Source organism: Cygnus olor, chromosome 9 (genome assembly GCF_009769625.2).
Source record: "Cygnus olor isolate bCygOlo1 chromosome 9, bCygOlo1.pri.v2, whole genome shotgun sequence".
In the NCBI taxonomy this organism is placed as follows: domain Eukaryota; kingdom Metazoa; phylum Chordata; class Aves; order Anseriformes; family Anatidae; genus Cygnus; species Cygnus olor.
The window spans coordinates 25218271-25240947 of record NC_049177.1 but is presented as its reverse complement, the minus strand read 5'-3'; the positions used below and the strand labels follow the sequence as shown (position 1 = coordinate 25240947).

At 46.9% G+C, this 22677-nt stretch overlaps 1 protein-coding gene across 5 annotated transcripts in view; it reads right to left on the bottom strand.

Annotated features, from left to right (window-relative positions):
• The window catches only part of VEPH1 (ventricular zone expressed PH domain containing 1), an 85604-nt gene that overhangs the window by 1592 nt on the left and 61335 nt on the right, over nucleotides 1-22677 (bottom strand). For 4 of the 5 annotated variants that reach the window (XM_040566746.1, XM_040566747.1, XM_040566748.1 and 1 more), the window contains 4 exons: nucleotides 21809-21948; nucleotides 17753-17887; nucleotides 12692-12809; nucleotides 2759-2895 (listed from right to left, as the gene is read on the bottom strand). In XM_040566746.1, the coding sequence (XP_040422680.1) occupies nucleotides 2759-2895; nucleotides 12692-12809; nucleotides 17753-17887; nucleotides 21809-21948 (530 nt within the window). Of the gene's footprint in view, nucleotides 1-2758; nucleotides 2896-12691; nucleotides 12810-15959; nucleotides 16179-17752; nucleotides 17888-21808; nucleotides 21949-22677 lie in introns of those variants that run through there. The other variant, XM_040566750.1, reaches the window with a different exon arrangement.

Genomic DNA, 22677 nt, shown 5'->3' with positions numbered 1-22677 from the left:
GGTTTTCTAATTCTGCCCCTTCACCCACTGGCCATACAATCGCTTACGCAGAGCAAATGTTGTCCTTCTGGTTACTTCTACGAAGGGAAGGTTTGTAGTGGGACTCTGGGAAGAGGCAGGCACAGCCAGCTGGCTATCTCACAATACTTCCTCTGTGTTTGGTTTGTGTTTTCAAGTGAGCAGCGTGAAAAGTCCAAACACCCACGCGGCGCCTGTCCCTGCTCAGCGACGCCAGAGATGAAGGGGCAGAGCTGTCACGCTCAGCCAGGCAAGCCCTGTGCTGCTTCGGGCACCGCAACGAGCACCAGATGTGGCTGGGCAGAAACCTTTCCTTTTTGATACAGAACCATTCACCGGCAACACCTCAAGCCGCTTGGGCGCATCAGTCCTTGCGACTGCAGCGCTTTCAGTGCCTCCGCTGCCTCCCCGCTGCTGATGGCACCTTCCCTTCTGCTGCTCTCTGGCCCAGCACCAGCACTTCGTTGCCTACTCCCTGTCTGACATTGACCAGACTTCCCCGGCACTGAGAGGCAAACTGCTTCACCCCACAAGGGTGCAAAGATGCAGGATCAGTGCGTGAGAAACTGCCGAGCCCAGCCTGGGACGCGCTCCCTCACAGCTGCGGAGGAGCGCAAGGAGCCTGGCTGTCTCCTTCGCCTGCTGTCAGGGCACGCTCAACAGAGTGGGATTTGAAAACCTTCTTTCACACTTTTATTGTCTGAAGCACTTCTGTGCAGTGTCCTAGCTCCAGCCCCACTGCAAGGCAAACCCTTTCTCTTGGTGTCTGCAGCAGTCAGCTCTGGGCATGCACACAAGGCAAGCTGGAGGGCTCAAGGGGTTCACAGGCTGTAGCCCAAGCAATGGTTAACAACAGGACTCAAGTCTGTAATTTAAAAAAATAATAATAATGCAGAAGTAACAGGATATAACGCAGCAATTTGAAAGACTGATTGCCCAGGCACAACAACCCGCTACTGTCCCCGGGGGCTGGACGCCAGCCTGTTGCTTGGAGGAACCAGATATTTTTGTTCAACTTTAGAAAAAAAAAAGAAAGTTGGAGTTTGCCAGCTAAAAAAAAGGTCAGTTAAGCTATATAGACTCTGCTATTAAGCAAAATCTGCTGTTTGACAACCTAACCTGCCAGCTTCATCTGCCACCAAAATGCTGAACGCTCCTCACGTTAACAAGAGGAGCGCCGAGAATGCAAATGCAAGGAGGCGACTGCTACATGCTAATCGCATCCCAGGAGTAATCAAGGTGTTCTGACGTGACTTTTGCTTGGCTTGTTTGCGGAGCTAATTAAATTCACTCCATTAAATCCATTTCTTTAAGCCAATCAACTTGCTAGAAAAGTGACAATTATTCTGACACCTTAAGAAGGAAACATCAGCCAGTACTGAACTGAAGCTGGAACACTTGTATGGATTGAACTGTCTTCAAGATCTCAACCAAACATCAGAAAAAGTCGCTAGAAAGTAAAGAAAAGGCCGTTTTATGAAGTACTTGCTCTCAAGAGGGTCGTACTGCCCCATGAAAGGCACATGTTTCTCCTAGGCTGGATGCCCTGATGTGTTTCTTGGAAGAAGGGACTCAGGAAGCCATTTCAGAAGCTTAAAGAGCTTTGCTAGGTTTCTGTAACAAAATATACTGTTTACCAGAAATATTAAGGCTTGGTTTTAACTGGAAGATGCTGCTATTCTTGGTTTATCTAAGAGAACACTATTGCAACAAAAATAAAAGGACTATTTTGCCCAATGTTTGATAATTTTCACTGTGAACAGCTGAAGAAAGTTAGTTTCTAATAACTGACAAGTAATAACTATTGAGGACTGGATTCAATTACCTTCTCTTCTACGCCCAGAACAAACTTGTCATTGAGTCATATTGGTGGAAATTTCAAACAATTTTGCAGAAATTTCAGCAGAGTTACCCTGAATTTAGATGAGGGTAGAAGTGAAAGAACAAACTTGGATCCTCTCGGAGAAGAGCACTTCAGCATCACCTTGCTTTAAGCAAACCTGCACCTCCTGTACAAATAACACCAGTTATAACGCCATCATCTCAAGAACAGTTACTAACGTACAAAAGCAGGCGAGGCTTTTAAAAAAAAAAGTGAACTGTTGTTTCATTATGGAGACTGCCCCGAGATGCTTGGACGGGCCTGACTTCCTAGCCATGCTGAACACAAGCACCTCACCCCGAGCACTGCAGATCCCGTGACACTGGGGACCCAGGAATCACCGCTCCCTTTCGACGCGTTGGCCGTGGCTGCACCACATGCCATACGCTCAGCAAGTGGGAAAGCAGATGCACCTAAGCAGAATTTATTGAAACTTTATCTAATGAAATATGAACCGCTAGCCAAGACTGACAACTAGTGCTTAGCCCACTGGAGTCCTGTCAGGATGGGATGCACTCATGAAGCAGGAGCTTTGGAACACCTGGGAGGTGGTGCCGGGTGCCTGGAGGCAGCGGGGACGATGCTCGGGCAGGGGGGGTGTAAAGCACTGAGATGTGAGGGCTGCATCGCCATTACCCTGAAGAGCAGCAGTGGCAGCTTAACACTGAGTCCTCTCCAAAGTCTCGCGCTCCTGATCCAGAGAGAAAAGCATAAACAGACCCTGTGAGCAAACGCTTGGCTGAAGTCAGCCGTGTGGTGTACAGAGCCCATGGAAAAAGCTGAGTGGTGAAAACCTCTGGGAAATGGTGATGCGGAGGAGGGAAACAAAGGGATCAAACTGACGTTCTTCTGACTTACGGATTTTCCTTTCCGAAAGAGCAGCTGGTTGCCAGCCAGGGTGAAGTAGCGAGTTTTCCACCTTTTGATAAACTTCCAGCGGACTTGCTTCTCTTTGAGCTTGCCTTCCATCAGAGGTTGGCCATCCTGATTTACCACTGCAGAGGTGAACACACAGCGAGGGGTTAGTTCTTTCCTCCCTCAGCCTCAGCGGAAAGCCAGGCTTTGCCGCGATGCAGAGAAGGTTTCTGCAGCTTGGCTGTGTCAGCGCCAGCCTGCATTCCTCCCGACCTCAAGCACTCAGCCCTTGGTCAGATTTTGCTTGGGAGGCCTGACAGATGGAGCCGATGGCTCAGACCGCTCTGCCTGTCACTTTTTCTATTATTCCTTTATCCATCGCATACTTCCCCCACCATAACGCCTCCCAATTGTTCCTCAGCCCTGCGATAATAATTTATAGCCTTGTGCGATTAAAAGTCAGCATTCGTGCTGTCTCGGAGCTTTGTGCCCCACTGCAGAGCTCGGTGCTGTTATGCTCCTGCTCTGGGGTCCGAGGGACAGGAACAGCTCGGGGCTGACCCTGCGCTCCCCTTTCGCAGCAGTGGCCCCGTGGAGGGAGTTAAGAGCCAGGCTGGGGATTTCTGTGTGGGCTGTCAGGCCAGGCGCCCGTCCCACGGGAGCCCCCGCCAGCCCTAGGGCTCACAGACAACTCCAGCCTGGAAACGTGAACTCTGCTCAGCAAGAGGTGAAGGGCCTTGTCCCAATGGCACGGCCTTCCCTCCTCATCCTCCCCTTCCCTCCATCAGGACCGGGCTCCCTCACTTGTAAGGACAGAGGCGTTTTTCGCCAGCCCCCTCTTCTCTCTTCAGAGATATTTCTAAAGTCATTTAAAGTCAGTGATCCACTTTGTAAAAACCAACCCTTACAGCAAACCAAGTGGTACTTCTGCCCTGTAAATCTCACAGCACTGACCCATTGGGATTGTGATGTTTTCTGTCGCTTTTATGTTTTTAAAGTAACACGATTTGTTTTGATACAGGCCCACAAAGGCCAGGGCCTCACAGCTCAGCCCACGCAGGGGTCAGTGCCGCCCCCACAGGAGCAGTCAGGGCCCTCCACTGTCACCGGTTGGGACAGCCAAGTTTTTACTGTCTTGTGGCAAAATTTATTTACAGATAAACTACTAGCGTGTCATCAACCATTAACACTGCTTTCCTTGTACTGGGTGGGAATAGCTAAAGCAGCGCTTGTGCCACACGTGCAGGTAAATGCCACCCGTAGGAGCGCACATCAGATGAAAGAAGGGGTAGCTCTGCCCGAGTCAGACGGCTCAGCGCCATCCAGACCGTTCATCTCCCACAGCGATCCGAAAAGTGACTTCAGCCTGCCTTAGAGAAATAGCTCAGGTTTGTCACCACAGATTTTTCTTCTGTTGATTCCCTTACAAAGACCAAACAGAATCGTTATTGCAAAAATATCGCTATGTTTAAAACTACTTTGAGAACTCAAAGCACTGCACGAATGTTGGGAAGCCCTGCACTTTGTTCACGTTGTGGTTATAAAGCTGGGGCCACCTCCACCATCAGCCCCATGGCCGCGGAGTTTCAGGAGCCAGAGGAGCGTCCCCAGACCTTGACCCCAAGAAGGAAGCTTCCAGCACAAGGAAGGCCCAGCAACTACGAGGATCACCCTGGGCTTTAAAACACTGCCCTCAGAGCAGCCTCAAGCTGCTGTCCTTGCACACGGAGCAAGCAATTTTTAACTTTTGTAATGCCACTGTTGGTTCTTCTTTTCCGCTTTCTCTTCTATTTTTAGACAGACAGGACAGGACAGATCAGATGGACTGAAGAGCAGTCCAAGGCGTAAGCAGCCTGAGAACGGATGTGTTTTGATGTGATGTTTGGCTTGGAGTCCTTCCCAGCATCTGTCAGATAGTTCGTTATCCTCTGGCTGGCCGTACTCGCATACCTTCGCATTCAGCTTTATCCAGCAAAGCTTTTTCTCGAAAGCCTTTGCTGTCATCTGTGCATGGCCCTTCAGAGCCCAGAGCACGAGGGGCCGCTGTGACACCGAGGCCCTTGGGAGGACACGAGGTGAGCACGGTGGCCAAGGGCAGCCACCACAGGCAGCGCTGCTGCTGCTCTGAAGGGCTTCACCTGGGGCTTCAGAGGCTTTGTGGCTTTTTGGACACGTAGCTCTCTTCGCTACCTCCGCTCTGGTAGTGGGAAACAATGCAAATGCAATGCATCAGAGTTAGATAAAGAATGTATGCTTTCCCCAGCGCTGTTTGTATTGGCAGAACTGCAGGCATTGGGGGTCTTCAGTGCGTACTACTTCAATTTCCTCATGAAAGACGACAAATATTTCTGTCTCTGTAGACAGCAATTTTCTGGAAGGAGATACACTGAATGAAAATGGGGGTGGCCAAGTCGCAGCCGCGATGGGGAAGCACGCCTGTGATTTTTGTGATAAAAAGGTCATTTTCCCTGCTCCCCGCAGCCCGCTGCACCCCTAGCTCGACGTGGCAGCTCTTTGCATATTCTCATGCCAGCACCAATACATTACAACACCCAACCTGACATGGGACAAAGTAAAACAGAGGCTTATTTTCTCCCTGAGCAATTTTTTGTCACTGCAAAACCGCACAAATTTACGGGGAAGCTGGTTTGGGGCTGCACCAATTTCACAACATGCCTTCCAGTGGGATGGAGCCACGTCTTACAGTGTGCCCCTTAACAAGAACTTTTCAACTGTGTTAAATATTGTTTTCAAAATGACTACAGATACACGTCTTCCTTTGTTTAAGAAATTTCCTCAGCTGGCAAGCTTTTGTGCTCGGCCTTCCAGAGAAGCGTGGTTGGGGCGGGGGCAGTTTGGAGATCAATATTCAGTTGATGTGAAAATCCTGGTGACTGGATCAAGAAAATGCATGTTGTTGTCAAAAGGTGAGGGGATTTAAAGCCTTCCTTGGCCACAAGGAAGTTACAGCTTGCAGGGATGAGGTGACTGCAACACCTCTTTGCTGACAGCGGCCCAGCTGGCTGCTGGGGATGTGCACAGGAACCCCACTGGAAATGATGGAGCTGGGGCTGGGTTTTAATTGAATGACATACAGGCTCGTACCTCCATCGTTCCCATTATTTGCCATTCACATGTGCAGGCTCTTGGTGGAGGATATTTTGCCACCATTAGAATATGCAGTTTGATGTCAGGAAATACTATCTCAGTAGCATGTAGGAGATAAAAACAGGGCACGGTTCCATATCGTCTCCCAAGAGAAAGTGTCAGAACTGCTGCTACGAAGCCCACTCAGTGAGACAGAAAGCAAAAGATAAGACAGGATAGGAGTTTTACTTCTAAATGAGAACTATAAAGAATTCATAATGTGTACAGTAACTCTCAGACCTTGATGGCAGATGTATAAACATCTAGATACAGCAAAACAGTTTTGCTATGAAAAGACAACTGCTCAACGTCTGGGTCTTGTGCACCTACCTGGCTTCTGATCCATGGGAACAGCTTTGATACCAATTCCAGTGCAGTAGGAACATGTTCGAAGCCAAACTAAGAAGCTTTAAAGCACAAAGTTTTCTGCACTGGAAGATACTGAGATGGTTGGTGGTCAGGAAAACAATTTTGTCCCAAATTGGATATTTATGGCCAAAATCTTTCAAAAACAGGATTTACTAGAGAAATGCTGGTCTGCCTTTAGGCACTCAGTGGCTGGAACCAGTGATAACAGAGCACTTCTTGTGTACATCCACAGAGAAGTCCACAGGGAATTCTGCTGTCAGCTTCCAAAGTTGTCATAATGAAGCAGATGCCAGTATGTCTGAGGGTCTGATTAGAAGAAAAAGATTCACAAAAGATAAGAATGAAGCTCTTTTCCAATATTTTTCTAAGTCCTTTTGCTTATTTTGATTGCGGTTAGCTTCACAGAATGACAGAATAATTCAGCTGGAAGGGAGCTCGAGGGGTGCCTCATCCCACCTCCTGCTCAAAGCAAGGTCAGCTCTGGGGTCAGGCTAGGTTGCTCACGGATTTATTGATCTGGGACTTGGAAATCTCAGCAACCTCTCCAGGCAAACTGTTCCAATGCTCGATCATCCCCACGGTGGGAAAGTTTTCCCTTATAGCCAGCCTGAACATCTCTCGTTCCAGTTTATACCTCTTGTCTCCTGCCCTTGCACCCCTGGAAGAGCCTGGCTCCACCTTCCCGATCACCTCCCCGCAGACATGAGGCCACTACCACGTCCCTTCAGCCCCGCCTGAACCAGCCCTCGTCCTCCAGCCCCAGACATCCTGGTGCAGCCTGTCCTGGTCTTTAGTGGGATTTTACTCAGTCACCACTGTGGCCGCTGAACCCATGGTGTGCGGAAAGTAGGAGTAAGTGCGCAGGGTTCTGTTGGCAAGGGGCACCAGAGCAAACCCGCACTGCCTCAGAAATGCAGAGTTACTCTTCTTTCTGAACTCTAGCCAAAACCAAATGCACTCCCTGGTGGCCCCATTGCTTACCACATCGAAATACCTGCATTTTTAATACAGTTAGAATAATTAAAAAAATGCAAACAACCGCCAGTTGGTACGTGCACATTCCTTATACACAGATCGATTGCTGGAACCCTACGTCTAGTTCTGATTTCTTCACCTCGCATGAATCTAGACAAACTAAGAAGACTTCAGAAAAGTCATACAAGAATGATTTAAGGCTGATCTTTCATATGAATATTCGCATCATGGGAAACTAATGAAGTGCATTCTCTTTAATTTCTTAAGCAAAGATCAAGATGTGACATGATAAAATCTACACAGAGATTTTCCTCATAACAGGGAAGGGCCCAATGTGATCCAGGTCTTAGAGACAGCCCAGAGATAAACCCACATTTTAACAGGAGGTTAATTTACCTAAGCAACAAATGTGTTCTCCTTCACTTGACTGTTAAAAAACAGGTTTAGACATCTTTAGAAACATATACTAAAGTGTTACAGATCAAAAAGAAAAATCTTTGACATAAGCATTATTGGACTGGATTCTTTAGCTGTTGTTTTATAGAAGGTCAAACTAGGTGATCACACAATCTCCTCTGGGTTTGAAATCACTCTGTGCAGTGGTATGCCGACATATCATGAGCATAACATATCTCTAGCTTGAAAAAAATGGAGTTGAAGGATTCTAACTATCTACTATATATTTTTCATTACTTTTTTTTTTTTTTTCCTGAAGAACACCCAATAAGGCTAAAACCCAAACTCAAAATGAATAATTGCTTGCTATAATACCCATTGCTTCTTAAACCATCTCAGGAAAGAGAGACTAACTGCAAAATCAATTCAACCCTGAATAGTACCCATTGATGTAAGAGTCCTCCGTGACATAAGTTGGAATTATTTTCTTCTGATTGTATCTCGCTTTCTTTGCAGAACTACACTGCATCAAACTTGAAGTAGTTTGGGTAGTGAATAAATAGAAAACAAACAAAAAACCAAAACCAAAACCAAACTCTTGCAAGATGAACTCAAGTAAGGAAAAAAACAAAGTATTAAATCTTCCATTTGATGAAACAAAGCCATCCACAAAAATTCAGCCCAATCATGAATGATCTCAATGATAATAAGCTCCTCTTAACTTGAAAGAATGAAACGTGTGGGTGGTAAGCAGAAGAAGATAAATGCAATTAACCTAAGGAAATATGGATTCGCTCTCTTTCATTAATTATCACATTTGGTTTTGTTGAAAACCTGGAAAGGACACATTACTGAATGCCACTTTTTATAATTTTCAAGCAAGCATTATAGCTGGGATATTCCGGTTCACTAGATAATCACCACTGCTAGCAAAAGATAAATGTATTCAGAAGTTAATATGGTGTAGGCTATTCTGAGTGAATTGCTTTTTTAAGGAGAAATTCATAAAAACCCCTCGGTTTTACCCGAAACATTGCCCATGGGCACAATGTCTCTTCTGCAGCCCACAGGGATTACTGCAATTTCTTTGTAAGCTTCCAGAATCTGGAATGTACTGCAATTCCCTCACAGGCTATCAAGTGGTTTTACTGAATTTTTTTGTGCAAGAGCTTGTGAAGCCAACTGTCAATACAGAAGGTTATGTTGAAATGAAGCTCTTAAAAGCCAGCTTTTCCTAACAAGAGGCGCACTGTATTTACTAAAATTTCAAATGCCTTATGTCCTTGCTTGAATGGTTATTGTTAAAAAAATAAAATAAAATAGTGCAACTTGGTTTTCCTAGCTCTGGGACCAGCCGCACAGTTAGGGCACGTACGCGTATGTGGGCAGATGAGTAGGGTTCGCAGGAATGCTCTCTCCCTCCTTGGCTCAGGGTTAGCAGGAAAAAAAAAAATCAGGATGATTTAACAGCACTTCTGGAAGAGTGTGGTCATCTAAATAATGCTTTAAAGCAAGAAGAATGCATGTGAAATAGGCAAACTTTCTCTGCGTTAATTGCCACTGCCTCTTCCCTTGCTAACTCGGCCTCCCAGAAGAGCACGGCTCCGCAAACCTTCCTCATTGCATCTGCAAAAACCATCACGGAGCTGGCATCCCGAGGCAAGAGCCAGGCTTTAAGGCATAATCCTTCCCTAAGTCTGGGGGATAAATGGCATCTTGCAACACGGTATCCAAAAAATGTAACAAAACCCAACATTAACAGAAAACAAAAGAAAATAATAGAAAAAGAATTTCCCTCTGAATTCCTTCTTTAAGAAGAATTGGGTTGCTAAACAGCATTGCTGAGAGGGAGAAATATTTTTTTTGTCTTTCAAAAGTACTGGTAGGTTTCAACAGGGTCCGTCCGACTGTGGAATGAGGATGAAAGATGTCTCACAGCCTTTACATTTCTTACACGCTCAAGGAGATCTCTGGGCTCTCTTTTTTCTGTCACATCTTACAAACCCCCAAAGACCCTCGGGTGTCCCCCACTCTGGCACGAGTTCTCCCATTGACACAGAACTGCATCTCCGACACTAGGAACTGGCCATTTTCCTGCAGGTTTTGTCCCGTGAAGCACTACCTTCTGTATTCCCTTCATGTGTCTTGACCCATTAAATAGTCCATTCTCTTTGGCTTCTAAAGGCCTTGAGGACTGAGAAGCAAGCTGTGATATTCACAATGTGCTGTACAATTGATTTATTTTTTTTAAACTGAGACAAAGAGAAATGGCTTACAAAAAGGACAGACAGTTACAGCCCAAAAATATTGTGTGCTCAGTTCCTCCTGTTCCTGGCCATCCCCAAAGGCACCTCATAACTCACAGCCCTGGCTCCAAAACCAGGAGTAAATGGTGATTTTGTAGATGCTGACATTTATTAAAGTCTCCCCTCCTCAGCTGCGGCAGCGGGGACAGACGGGTGGCAGGGCCACCGAGGGAGGCAATCTCTCCTGCCGACACCTAAGGAGGTTCCTGCTTTGGAAAACTCTTGTGCAGGTTTGGGAGGGGCCGGCGCAGGGAGCTGCGTTTCCCCTGCTGTGCATTCGACTCGTGCTAGTCGACGTGCGCCACTTGGGGTTGCTGCTACTGTGTTTTATACCCCCATGGATATGAGCAGGGTGATAAAATCAGTGGAGGGATCAGGAGAAAGAGAAAGGGGGGAAAGCAGGGGAAGGAGGAGAAGATGACTGCTGGGTTTGGGCAAGTGGAGATACCTGCATGAAGCAATAAGGAAGGAAACGATTGGAAAGAACAGACTGGGAGGAGGCACATTTTCCTGTCCCCATAGGTTAAGGTAAGTTACAAGGTGACACATGTACTCAAGAGTGTGGAGGATGCCCCTGGGCATTCGGAAGAAGGCCTGCCCTTCTCAGGCACTGAAAGCACGTGGGGAGGTGCCTGGAGTTCGCAGGGTTATCACTGTCCACGGGTTAGAAAAACTACACAAAGGTTAGGGACCAACCTCGCAAAGTCTTTGACCAGCGCGCATTTATAGTCCCTGGTCATCGCATCCGCTGAGCAGGTGGCATTTCACTTAACAGCTCAATGCTGTCCTTGCCTTTTTTTTTCCCTTGGGCTTTAGTTGACATTATACAAATGCAAGCCAGATCAAAAGTAAATGTAAAAATATTATAAGAAGCAGTATAATTTACAAGGGCCTGCAGAAGTCCCAGCACATAGGGCTGAAAGGGAAACAAGTGCAGTCTGTGCCGACCTGCTGGCCGAGCTGCTGTCCCCACCATGGCTCAGGCACGCCGAGGATGGATGCTTTGCACCCGTCTGGCCAAGAGCTGCTGCTCTGGCACACCTCTGCGCCAAACCCAAGCCCTTTTTGCACCAGCCCAGCCCAGCGATGTGTAAGTGGGGGAGCAGCGTGCCGAACCCCGCCGCGGGTGCTCCAGGGCACGCATCAGCTCCCACTTCCTGGAGGCCGTCAGCACCCGGCACCACGCGCAGTTTATGCTACTCGAGATGTCAGCTCAAGTGCTCTGAGAACAGACTCGAGAGCCTCTTGTCAGCGGCACAGAGATGTCCCCACGTCTGCACGCTCCTGCTGTACTCGCCCAAGAGCAAGGAGGAGTTCACTGGGAATCGCGGCCTGGCATCGGGGTCTTTCGTTGCCTTTCTCCCCCGTGTTCAGAGCCCTTAGAAAACACCAGCCCCATACTGCCCGTACTGGATCCCAGACCCAGCACCACACTCACGGGGTCCTCTCATGTCTCCAGACTAGTGCCAACAGCCAAATCCATGGCATCAACAAGGACATGGTGCCTCACGTTTCTCCAAGGATTGACTTTGCCACCTGTGTACAGTCCCTTGGCTGCCCTACCAGCACAATCAGTAACTTGCCACGAACACTCCCCTTTTTGGGCACACTGAGTTCTTGAAAGTTCAAAACAAAGCTGTTTTGTAAAGTTTTGAAATTTTCAGACAGACTCCTTCTTTGTGGCCTGACACACATCTAACACTGACGTGAGGGACAAGCCATGGTAAGGCCGCTGCACTGAGGAGAAATCTCAGCTCAAAGCATGATTGTTCTTTTGGGAGGTGAGTTCCACCTGGGAGCTGTGGAAGAAGGAAAATGGTCAAAAACCACCATGAAACGAGCACAGGCAGCTGTGCCACCATGCTTACAACACTTACTAGATTCAAGGTTGATGAAATATAAAGAGATGTTAGCTGTTGAAATAAAGAGCTGAAAAAGCAAATTCTTCAAAGGCTTGGCCAAAATACTCAGAATTCTTGGCCAGAATTGTGCAGGCTATCTCAGTGTGGCAAGAAAATCTAAGAAAAAGACCATCCTCTGAATTTCAGTGCACTGATCTAAAACACACGGGTAGCAAAGAGCTTCAGAAAACCATAATCACCAGAATCTTTTACCTTGGACAAAGTTTATTGTCCCCTCATCCTGTTTTCCATAACACTGTTTCAGTATTATGGCTGTTCTTAAGAGTTGCCTTGTTCTTAAGAAAATGTGCACTATGGACTCAATTATATTAAAACAAGTAATTCTGTGGAAAACCCTGTCCACCGCTCCTCGGGATGCCCTGTCAGATGAAGAGGACATGGATTGGCTGCAGCATCTAAGCCAACGTCCCCTGACACGTGGCACCTGGGCAGTCTCCAGTGGACCTGAGACATGGTCCAGAAGATTCAACTCCTTTATCTGGGTGCTGCAAGATGGGTGCAGATCCCTCCCACTCCCCAGGCATTAGCAGCCATGCAGATTTATGAGTTTACATTAATTTTGGATTGTGTCCCCATAAGCATACGCCAAATAAGGTTTGTGTTTGACTATCTCGCCAGAAATGCTCAGACAGAAGGAGTTTAATGGAGAATTCCAGTTAAAATAGACACTGTCAGTGCTATGCTGGGAGCTTTGCTGTACTTTTTGCATAGCCTCTGCCACCATCACCATTCCTGCACAGAGCAGAGCCACACCTCATCCTCCACCCGCCGCAGCCCAGCCACTGCTCGCAGCCCGTCGGGAACGAAGGCAGAGCACTCACCTGTTGCCTTTTCGGGGTTATTGCACATGAAACACTGCCACGTTCCCGCTTCCTCGCTGTAGCCGAATAAATCGAAGAACCTCACTTCTTCCAGGTGCATCTGCACGTGGTCCAGATCCTGGGCCAACAAGGAGAGAAACCAAAGGCGCTCACGTGGTGAACGGCTGCAGTTAGCGCCTCGGAGCCCCCGTTACAGCGGGCACTGACATGTGTCCTCTTTTGTACATCTCACGGGGACGAACAGCCTGCTGGGGCAGGTGTGCTCAGCAGGACGCACCTTCCTCATCACCAGCAGCACCTAACCTAACACGTCAGGGAGGCAGGGGACTGGTCTGCGATCTTTTGTGCCCCTGCAGCGCTCGCAGCAGCCCTGGTTTGTCTCCAACTGAGCCTCCTGCATCACCTCCAGCCCTTGTGGGACTTTCCCAACGAACAAGGCAGTGCCGCCAGTCTGCCTGGGTCCCCAGCGCAGCAAGTGCACACCGTGCCTTTTGTTGTTGTTGTTTCTTTTGTTAAGAAAGAAGTCCTGAACCCCATCCAAGAAACACTAATACAAATGTTTACCATGAATGTCTCAAAAAAATGCCGCAACAGCAGGAGTGATTTATCTTACACAAAACACAACCAGGTAAACACGATGCTATTCTTCCACTGAAAGCAGTAAGGAAAGGAAGGATTAGGCAAAGTAAAGTAAGGATTATCCAAAGTAAATGTAATGTCCGACTTGATGAAAAACCTACAGAGACTACATCTGCATCTTCAAGGATGGGAAAAGCCAGCAGATGCTCTTTCTGAGGCACTTAAAACACTGTATAATTTCAAAAAATACTGTTATCTTGCATTTAGAAAAATGTTGATATTAACTAACATCAAGTTTCTCACTACACAGAAGGAATTGCCAAGACCACTCAGAAAACACTCCTATTTGTTTACCTGGCATCATCTTAGATCTGTAATACTGCACACAGCAGCCCAAAGAAAACATGGATTTACGCAGTAAATGGGACAAATACCCTCTCCTGCCAGGGACACGAGTTCCACCCACTGAACAAGGCTGTACAAAGGACAGAACTGTCTGATTCCAGCCTTTTCCATTTGTTTCTATCTCAAAAGCTTTAGAGAATGAGAAAGCAGGAGCCTGTGAGATCTGCGAGACCCGGCAGCACGGCTGCTCTGCTCCCCAGTCTCTCTAACCCCGGCAAACAGCCAAGACACAGTTCCTTACACAGTTACTGCCCCAAGAACTGGAACACCCAAGGCCACTTCCCTGCCCTCGGGGACCCCAGGCTGGGCTGGGGCTGAGCTGGCACCAGCTGCTCCCAGGTGCCCTCTTCGAGCCTAAGAGCAGAGTCCCGATGGATTTCAGGCTGTCTTAAAGACTGGCAAGGCAGCATGCGAGCAGGACTAACGTCACCTGAGCTCCAGACAACAAAGGCTTTCTCTCCTTTGCAGTAGGGAAAATGGGCTTCACAGCACAGGGGAAAACAACAGCCACACGCTGAAGGGCTCGGACGCACGTTGGCTTTGGTTGCAAGAGGGTGCTGCAGGGCAGCAGACCCAGGCTCAGCTCTTCTCTCCATCCTCATGCAGGAGATGAGTGGCCCAGCTCCTTGGTGCTCCTGCCAGTCCCGTCCTCTGGCAGTGCCCCTCCAGTGCTCGGTGCCCCGCTGAGCACCTGGGGGCTGCCCACGGCCCATCCTGAGCTCAGCCTGGGGCAGACGGGTGGAAAGACTTATATATAATCTTAGACGGGTAAGGGCGAGCCGAGAAACACCGATGTCCTGACCTGCCTCGGGGCTATGTTTCTGCTAACGCATCTAAACACGGGCGAGTTTAAGCAGACCTCCAGGAGAACGTCTGGCATGAGATCTGTCATCCATGTCTGCTCCCGCAGGGCAGCCCGTGGGGCTGCAGGGCATGCACAAGAGAGCAGCTGGCGACTGCCCCCAGGTCTCCTTTGGTGTCTGCACCGCGTGGGGAGCTGTACCCACTGCTGCCAACCTGGCGCTTCCCTCGGGTGACCCGTGGCGTGCATGCACCCCCAACTCTGGCTGTCCTGCCTTGCCCCAGGGCACTGGAAATGGCCACTAGAACTTGATTATTTTGCTCTTTATGCATTGATGAAGTTCTTATTGTCCTCCAAAGAGGAATTTTATGCATGCAAGGAATTTGGCTGCTGCACTGTGTAACAGGAGAGCTGTGCAGCCTCTCTCCGTATTTCTCCCACCGGTACGTCGGTAGTGGATCTGGTGGTTTGAGCACCCACCGCCTCCCTTCAGCTGCTTCATGCACGGCGTGGGATCCAGAACTGCCCCCCGGGGCAGGAGAGCTGGCTCCTTGGGGAGCAGGACAGACAGACCAGCCGCTCGGTCCCCCATGGAGGGGAGAAGTCCCCCGGCAGGGGACAGCAGCACAGAGCTATCCCTGCACACCTGGGGGGACGCAGGATGGACAAAATACTTGGTGGCACTGCTCTCAGCGGGTCTGTGCGGGTCATTATAAGTGCGTGTGGACTGAGCTGCACAAAAAGACCAGGACATTTGCCATCCTGTGAAAAATCTTTTAGTGGCTGCAGTGAGCTAAAGCAGTGAGAGAGGAAATCAGGGAAATATCAATGCAGCAGTCATCCTTTTCCGCTCTGTACACCTAGGACACCTCAAATGAGCCACTTAGTTTGGGAGGTGAAGCACAGGGAAACAAAAAAGCCTAATTGGAGAGGAGAGATTTATCTCATCCTCTCCCTACATCATCTTGAAAGCTTCAGTGACTCCATTGTGAAAATGTGGCAATTCTTTCTGCTGCGTAAACTGAGAAAGCAAACAAAGGGCAAGGAAGAACAGAACTAACAACGGCTTTAAAATGTTAATTATTCTCTTGCAACACTGCTCAACAAAAGGCTCTCTTAGAGAATCACACGGGGCTTGTAAAGTAGTCACTGTGTCACTGCTCTGACACAGCATGAGTCAACACAAAGACTTCTGCAAAGGGCTCACACCAGCAGAGCTTTTATAATGTGTTCTGCGTGTACTTTGATAAAGAACTATGAAGCAACTGAACGGAAATCTGTAAGGATGTACATCTGGAAATACTTTACTTCTGGCACATTTTAAGCTGTGTTGTATAAATATTTTTTGTGGCATGAACACACTGCCTGGTGATACAGGACATTCTTTCTGTAAGCTAGGTATTCGCTGCAATTCCTCACACACACAGCTCAGCCAAATTCAGATAGCTGTCAGTGATATAAATCTGCAAGCATTTCTCAGAATTTACTCCAGAATAAATCAGTGATGTAATAGATTTATCTCCAGGTTTACAACATTCTTTAGAATACATATTAAAAAAAAATTGTAAATTCATTTATTGCAGAGCAGGAGTTGCAGCAAGGCTTCACTGAGGTTGCTGGTGGCTTCTGGCCCCAGAGCTTTCCCCACGTGCTCCCACATCACCCAAGTTCCTCAAATCCAGTACAGGTATTCAGATGTCACTGTAACACAAGGTGTAAAGCTTGAACGTAACACAGGACACTGATACTGCAGTGGATTTCAACCATTATGTTTTGGAATCTCTTGATTTCAAAAACCAAGGAAAAGTGCTATGTTTACCGAAACAACCACACCCAGAATTTTGCATTCTGCACGACTGGAAGAGGAATAATATTACCTGCAATCATTTTGTCAAATCATTCGCTGTATTTGAAGTTCTATTAGCTACGGGAAGAACTTCTCAAACTAAAATTTCAGATTACTTAGTAAATTAATCTGCAACTTCTGGAGTTTCCAAACTTCCATTTTCTGCCTCATTCATGAAATCAGCGAAGATCAGTATCTCATTTTCCAGCTCCACTATTTTGGGAATGCAGAGATACTCATCCTGTTACGCAGTGATGAAAGTTCCCAAAATAGGCCAAATGCTAGTATCTGAACAGTAGTAGGATTATGCAACTGATGCGCTGGAGACTAATCACGTTTCTAGGGTGTTGGATGTATTTTGCAGAATTTGTGCACATGATGCACTACATCTAATTCTAGCCATGAAAACATGCTCTTTTCTAAGCTCTTTATTCACCCCAAACTCTTCTACACTCCTCCAGCTCTGACTTTCGACTACTAGCTTTTGGCACGGACTCAAGTTAAGCCACTACTGAGCAGAAAGACATTTCTAATGCTTTTGGATGACTCAGGCTAGGATTTCAGAAGCAGCTAAAAGACTTAGTGTGAGCTGCACTGTGTCTAAGTCAAACTGGCCCATAAGGTGGATGTCAGACGTGGGGACCCCGCTCCTCTCACAAGCTGCAGTGGCAGTTCCCACTTCAACGCAATGCTATCTTGGAGGTTCAGAAGGTGTTTCTAACAAAACTCCTGTTTTTAAATCACCCATAACCTTAGTAAATTAATCTTATTCAGTCAGACATTTCTATGCCTCAAAATATCCTGAGAGAGAGTATTTTAAAATCATGTTTGACAATTCATTTCATCCAATTTCACTGGATGGAGATGTTCAGGAATAGATATTTGTTTTACAATCCTATAGCGTTCTTTTCCAAGAGCCTGATTAATAGCTTTGAAATAGCGTTCCTGAAATCCTGGAGGCAGTAAACAGCTTTGAAAGAGTAATCTTTTAAACTGATGGGGGTAACTAATGGTGCATGTGCAAAAGATCGTTTTCATAAAATCCAAGTCCGTGTTTAACTAGGTGAATTTCCTAGTGGCTGCCAGACAGTCCATAACGGCAGCTAATCTGAATCTGGAGTTTAAAACTGTGAGCAGGAAAAACTCCATATGTAGCATCACTAGTTTTCATCCCCTTGGGAACAATCCACATGAAGCGTGTAGGAGTGGCTGGAGAAGAAGCCTGGAGATCTTTCAAAGCACCATACAAAATAACACTGTGGACCCTCTGCAGAAAATATAATGGCTGGGGAAACATTTCCCAATCTCCCCACAAGCCAAGTGCTTCCTATAAAAGGGCAGTCAGAGGCATGCACTGCAAATTGCCATATGGTCACCCAGCACAAGAGGACTTGGCACATTATTAAGAGTTTGGTTCAGAGATGCTTACCTTTTGGTGTGGAAATGTAGACTGGATCATGGCAGTTTCAAAACTGCGTGTCCCCTTGAGCTGTGTCTTCTCCCACAGGGCCTTGAGGACTTGCACAGAATTACTCTGTATTGACAAAGGTTCTGCAAACAAGCTCTGAAGAAAATGTTGAAAACAGCATTTCAAGCATTTTTTACTTGGCCATTAACAAAGAGCATCTTGTTCTTATTTCATAGTGGGACAGCCAAGCAAAAAAACAGGAATAAGTTCTTTTCTCTATAAGGAATTATGAAGGATCAATATGCACACAGTTAGATAAATGCCCACATATTTAATTTGCTTCTGGGGCTTTTTTATTGTACATTGCATGTCTTTAAGGTCCTCAGCTCACTGTATGACCATGTATGGTCCTTGGCTCGTTATATATCAGCTATTACTATGCACAGCAACTTGCATGCCATGTTTGTATGCAAGTGCTGGTCTATGGAAATGTAAGCAAGGTAGGCTTCTATAGATGTACTCAGAGAAAGGCTGCTTTGTGGAAAAGACAGGGAGATGCCATTTACTAGTCAACGCAAAGAGATGATCAGCACCGCTGCAGGTTTGTTGTGCTCATTTGGCCCTCAGGCAGGGAAGAGCCGCAGCGCAGGGCTGGTGACTGCGGTGGGTTACACAGCAGCTGCACTGAGGGATGGGGGATGAAGTGCAAGAGGAAAAGCCCCGTGGAAGCTGCTCAGTGCAGAGTGCGGGAATTGTCATCCCCTGAACACCCATAGCACAAGGTGAAACAGCACAAGATGGAACAGCACAAGATGAAACCTGTTAGGTTGGCTGCTGTTACCTCCAAGACCACCTGCCTCAGAGGACTAGGATATAACATTTGATGTAGAATTATTCAAGGCAGCATAAGGTTAAGTTTTTAATTGTATAAACTGCACACAACGTCAGTGTTAAACGAACAGCACTGCAGTTATGAGAGCTTAACATTATTCCTCCACTACATCTACTACATGATCTTGTAAGTAAAAAATGCATCTGCATGCAGGAGCCAAGTTAACAGTGCACAAGCAAATCTGATTTTCCGTATTTTGAACACTTGATTCCACAATGTGTGCTATGTCCTTTTAACGTAGATTTCCTAGATGGATGTTCCTTGTTCTCTTTCTGAACCGAAGCCTGCCGATCCCAATTCCACCCCCAGGTAAGCCTCAGCCCAAGCCCAAGCCCTACCCCACAGTAATCCTCCTGGGCTGCCCACCCAGTGCCTGCCCCCCTTGTGAGCCTGGGGATCCCCAGACCCTGAGCCCCCTTCTCTGCACGAGCTCTGCAGGCTCCGGAGCGGAGCTGGCAGTGCTGCACGGGGACGGCCAAACCCTCCTGCGAGCAGCTCTGCCTGAGCAAGCCGCCTGCTCCTGCTTCAGAGCACGTAATGTAACCGGAGGTATTGAGCAAGTGGTCAGCAGGCATTTTTAGTGTGGCCGGGGCAATGCATTTTTTTCCAGCTCTGCTGTCAGAAACAGCTGGATCATCTTGTGCAAATTAAAGCTGAGAAACAGGCAGGGTGAGGCAGCACCTGGCACGAGAGGACTGCAGCCCAATTAACCTGGCTTTGGCTAATTTATGAACGGCTGTCAGGAAGGGACTGGAAAGGGCCACGGCAGGCAAGTGGCTTGCTTGCCAGTGTGATGCTGCACCCTGATGAGAGAAATCAAACCCTATATCCTACAGCAGTATGGGATGATATAACGAATGAATCTGGGAAATCAAGCACCTTGTCTATCGAATAATTGCTCTATTCACCCTTATTCTGATTTTCTTCCTTTATTGATAATCATTTTCCTGTACGACAACTCCTCTCTCAGCTCTCCATTGAAATATGCTCATCTTTCTACTGGCCAGAAGCTACTCAGCTGAGAAAACAGGAATAATTTGCAGTTTCACAACTTCCATCTGAGGGTTTCGAAACATGATACAACTACTCGTTAAAATTTTTTAAATTAAATAAAAAGCAGGGTCTTGAAATTAAGGATATGTTCTGGAGACCTCAGAGAAAAATATTTCTTGTTTCTACTGTTGCAGAATGCAATGTCCGACAGAATATAGCGTGACTGGCAAGAGGACAATAAAAATACAGTAACTTGTACAGAAATCTGCAGGAACTGTGTATTAGCTGTCTGTTAATCTATGACAAGTCTGCTGAAAGCTACATTTTTATCACCAGTCTTTCATTTAACTCATTATTAACACACTATAAAATATATTTTATGTCAAATTTATCTCTTGTGCAATTTCACAGACTTAACTAACATTTTTCCAGGGCCAAATTCAGAGCAGTGTGATTTAATAATAGTTACGTGTCCAGTACATAAAAGCTTTAGGATTTCGAACAACAAAAAAAAAAAGCACAAATTAGCTCACATGAGGCACCACACCGAAGCACTGCAGGTTTGGGTGCAGCGTTCTTTTTTAATAAGAGAAAGCACAAAGTGCTGCGTTTGTGGTGTTTGCAGGGATGCTTTGGGGAAGTGTTGGTTAGGAGCTTTTAGGGCAGCATCCTGAGGAAGCAGAGCCTGGCTGGGGCAGGTGGAGATGGGAAGGGGGCAGCGAGGACAGGGAGGGAAAGCCACGCTTCCCCTGTCTGCTGGGCAGCACGCGTGGCTTGATATTCCCAACGAGAAATGGCAGTGCAGAATTCAGAGCGATCGGGGAAGGAGTAAACAGGGAGAGCAGTTAAAATGAAAGATATCAGGAAAAGGCTGGGTGTGGGGGACTGCGGGCGTGAGCAGTGAGCATGCCGTCGGTGCAGCTGGGTGAGGCCACGGAGCACTGGTGGGGCGAGGGTCGGTGGTGGGGTCGGGGCAGCGAGCGAGGTGTGCCTGCCCTCTTCGTGTCTGCTTCTCCTCCTTCAGTTCTGTGCCTTTCAGTGCTGTGCACGTATTTCTCAACATCTGTTTCCCTTGCTCTCATTGAGAACAAAATGTTACATTCGTAACATAATTTATTTAATCTCTCTAGGCTCTGTTTAAATTCAAACTCCTCCTTCAGGCTTTCATTTACAGAGTCATTCACCCCCTTTATTTTCGCCCTCCCTATCATCTTCTCGTTCTTGGTTTTGCTGCTGCCCTTTTCTGCTTCCTTTTCTCTCTTCTCTAACCTCTCCTTCCTGTTGCCTGTTACCCACGAGTAACAACCACGCTGGATTTTTTAAAAATATTTTCTGTATTTATTTCTAGGAACAAACACAGGGAGGAGTGACCTGACCTGTTAGCTTTACAGTAACTCACTAAGCATGTTTTAAGTTTCAGATAAATCCTTTGTATTTCTAAGTCTGCAGTAGGGTGGGGTGAATGGCAATGGCCAACTCTACAAAGGTTAAGAAAACAAACCTAATCATTTTATTATAGAAACCTTTTGTTTCATCTTGAACTGTGAACATAAGGTATTCTTTTACAATTTCACGCTATTTGTAACCTATTAGGAAGTCCCATCCACATCCAAATAAGGGGCCGCATTTGGAAGTGGCATTAAGATTTGGACAGTACTTTTAGGGTTGGTAGGTGAACAGCACTGATCTGATTTCCAAATCCCACTCAGTCAAAACTTCCACAGTAAAAAAAAAAAAAAATAAATCCAGTGGGTGCTGCCCCTTGAACGTCACCTGAAGTCTCTGGGGTCGATTCTGCTTCCACACAAACCAACTGTGCTTCTCCTGTTCATGTGCAAAGCAGCAGGGCAGCACCTAGGACTTACTGCAAGCTTTGCCTGAATCAGGACAACAAGGTTTGGCCCCACATTGTGCTCTTCAGGCTTTGTAATCTCTACAGACAGTTTGAATTTGTTACATTCAATAGAAATCCTTAAACTGCAAAATCACTTCCAACCTGCTGTAATGTACCCACCGTGGTGAGATCCACAATAAACCTGACAGCTCTCTGAGAAATCACAAGGCTCACAAAAATTCATATTAACAGCACTGTGGATTAGAAGCACATTTCAACAGATTAACCATTAAAACAGGTACATTTCCAGGTACAACATGAAAAATACAGAGGTGCCACTAATCTGTACTGCACACACCTGCTGGAAGAGAAACATGATGTGGATCCACAGCGGGGGCTGCCGGCTGACGAGGGTGAAGCTGGATTTACTGTACAGGCAGTAGTGGCCCTTCAGGGGACAGCTGAAGAACAGCTTTGCTACGCAGTTTCGCACGGTATCTAGAAATAAATATAGAGAATATTAAAATTAGCTACACAGAAGACAGAAGCCAAGTGCCCGTGATGAGTGGGGATGCACTTCCAGTGCTGCTGCACCCCAGGCTCGTTACACTTCCACTCATCAGGCATCCACAAATCAGCTCCTGTGGCATCCAGAAGGGCACTGCTGTGTCTGTGCCCTCAAATTAAGGACAAGCCATGGGACAATACTAGAGAAATTTTGTCTCAGGTGCTTTAAATCCTACATAGCAGTCACTCGCACCCAAATACAAGAGGTACAAGACAGCACACGGGCTGTTACCATTACCCTTCCTCACATACTCTGCACTGCTTTGCAGCTTATCGAACCAGGCAGATTTGCCAAAACTGTGAATTGCTTCTTTAAAGAGTTTGCTGGGAAAAAAATAATCCCATATTAGGAAATGGCTAAGGGCTCTGTGAACCCCGCTTCTTCCCAACCACGTGTGGTGCAGGTCTGCTGTCTGATCTGCAGGTCTGATCTGTGCATAAACATTATTGACCAAAATCCCACAGTGCTTACGTGGGATCCAAACGCGCCCTTTGGGAGCAGCTGCTCAGCACAAAAGCTATAGCTACGTAACGTTACCTGACTTGAACTTCCCATGCTGGTTTTAACTGGAAATAAAGCCCATGAGATATGCGATCCTGCTTTTGAAAAATATTGACCTCAAACCTTCATTTTCTGTCTTTGGATGACGCCTCGTAATG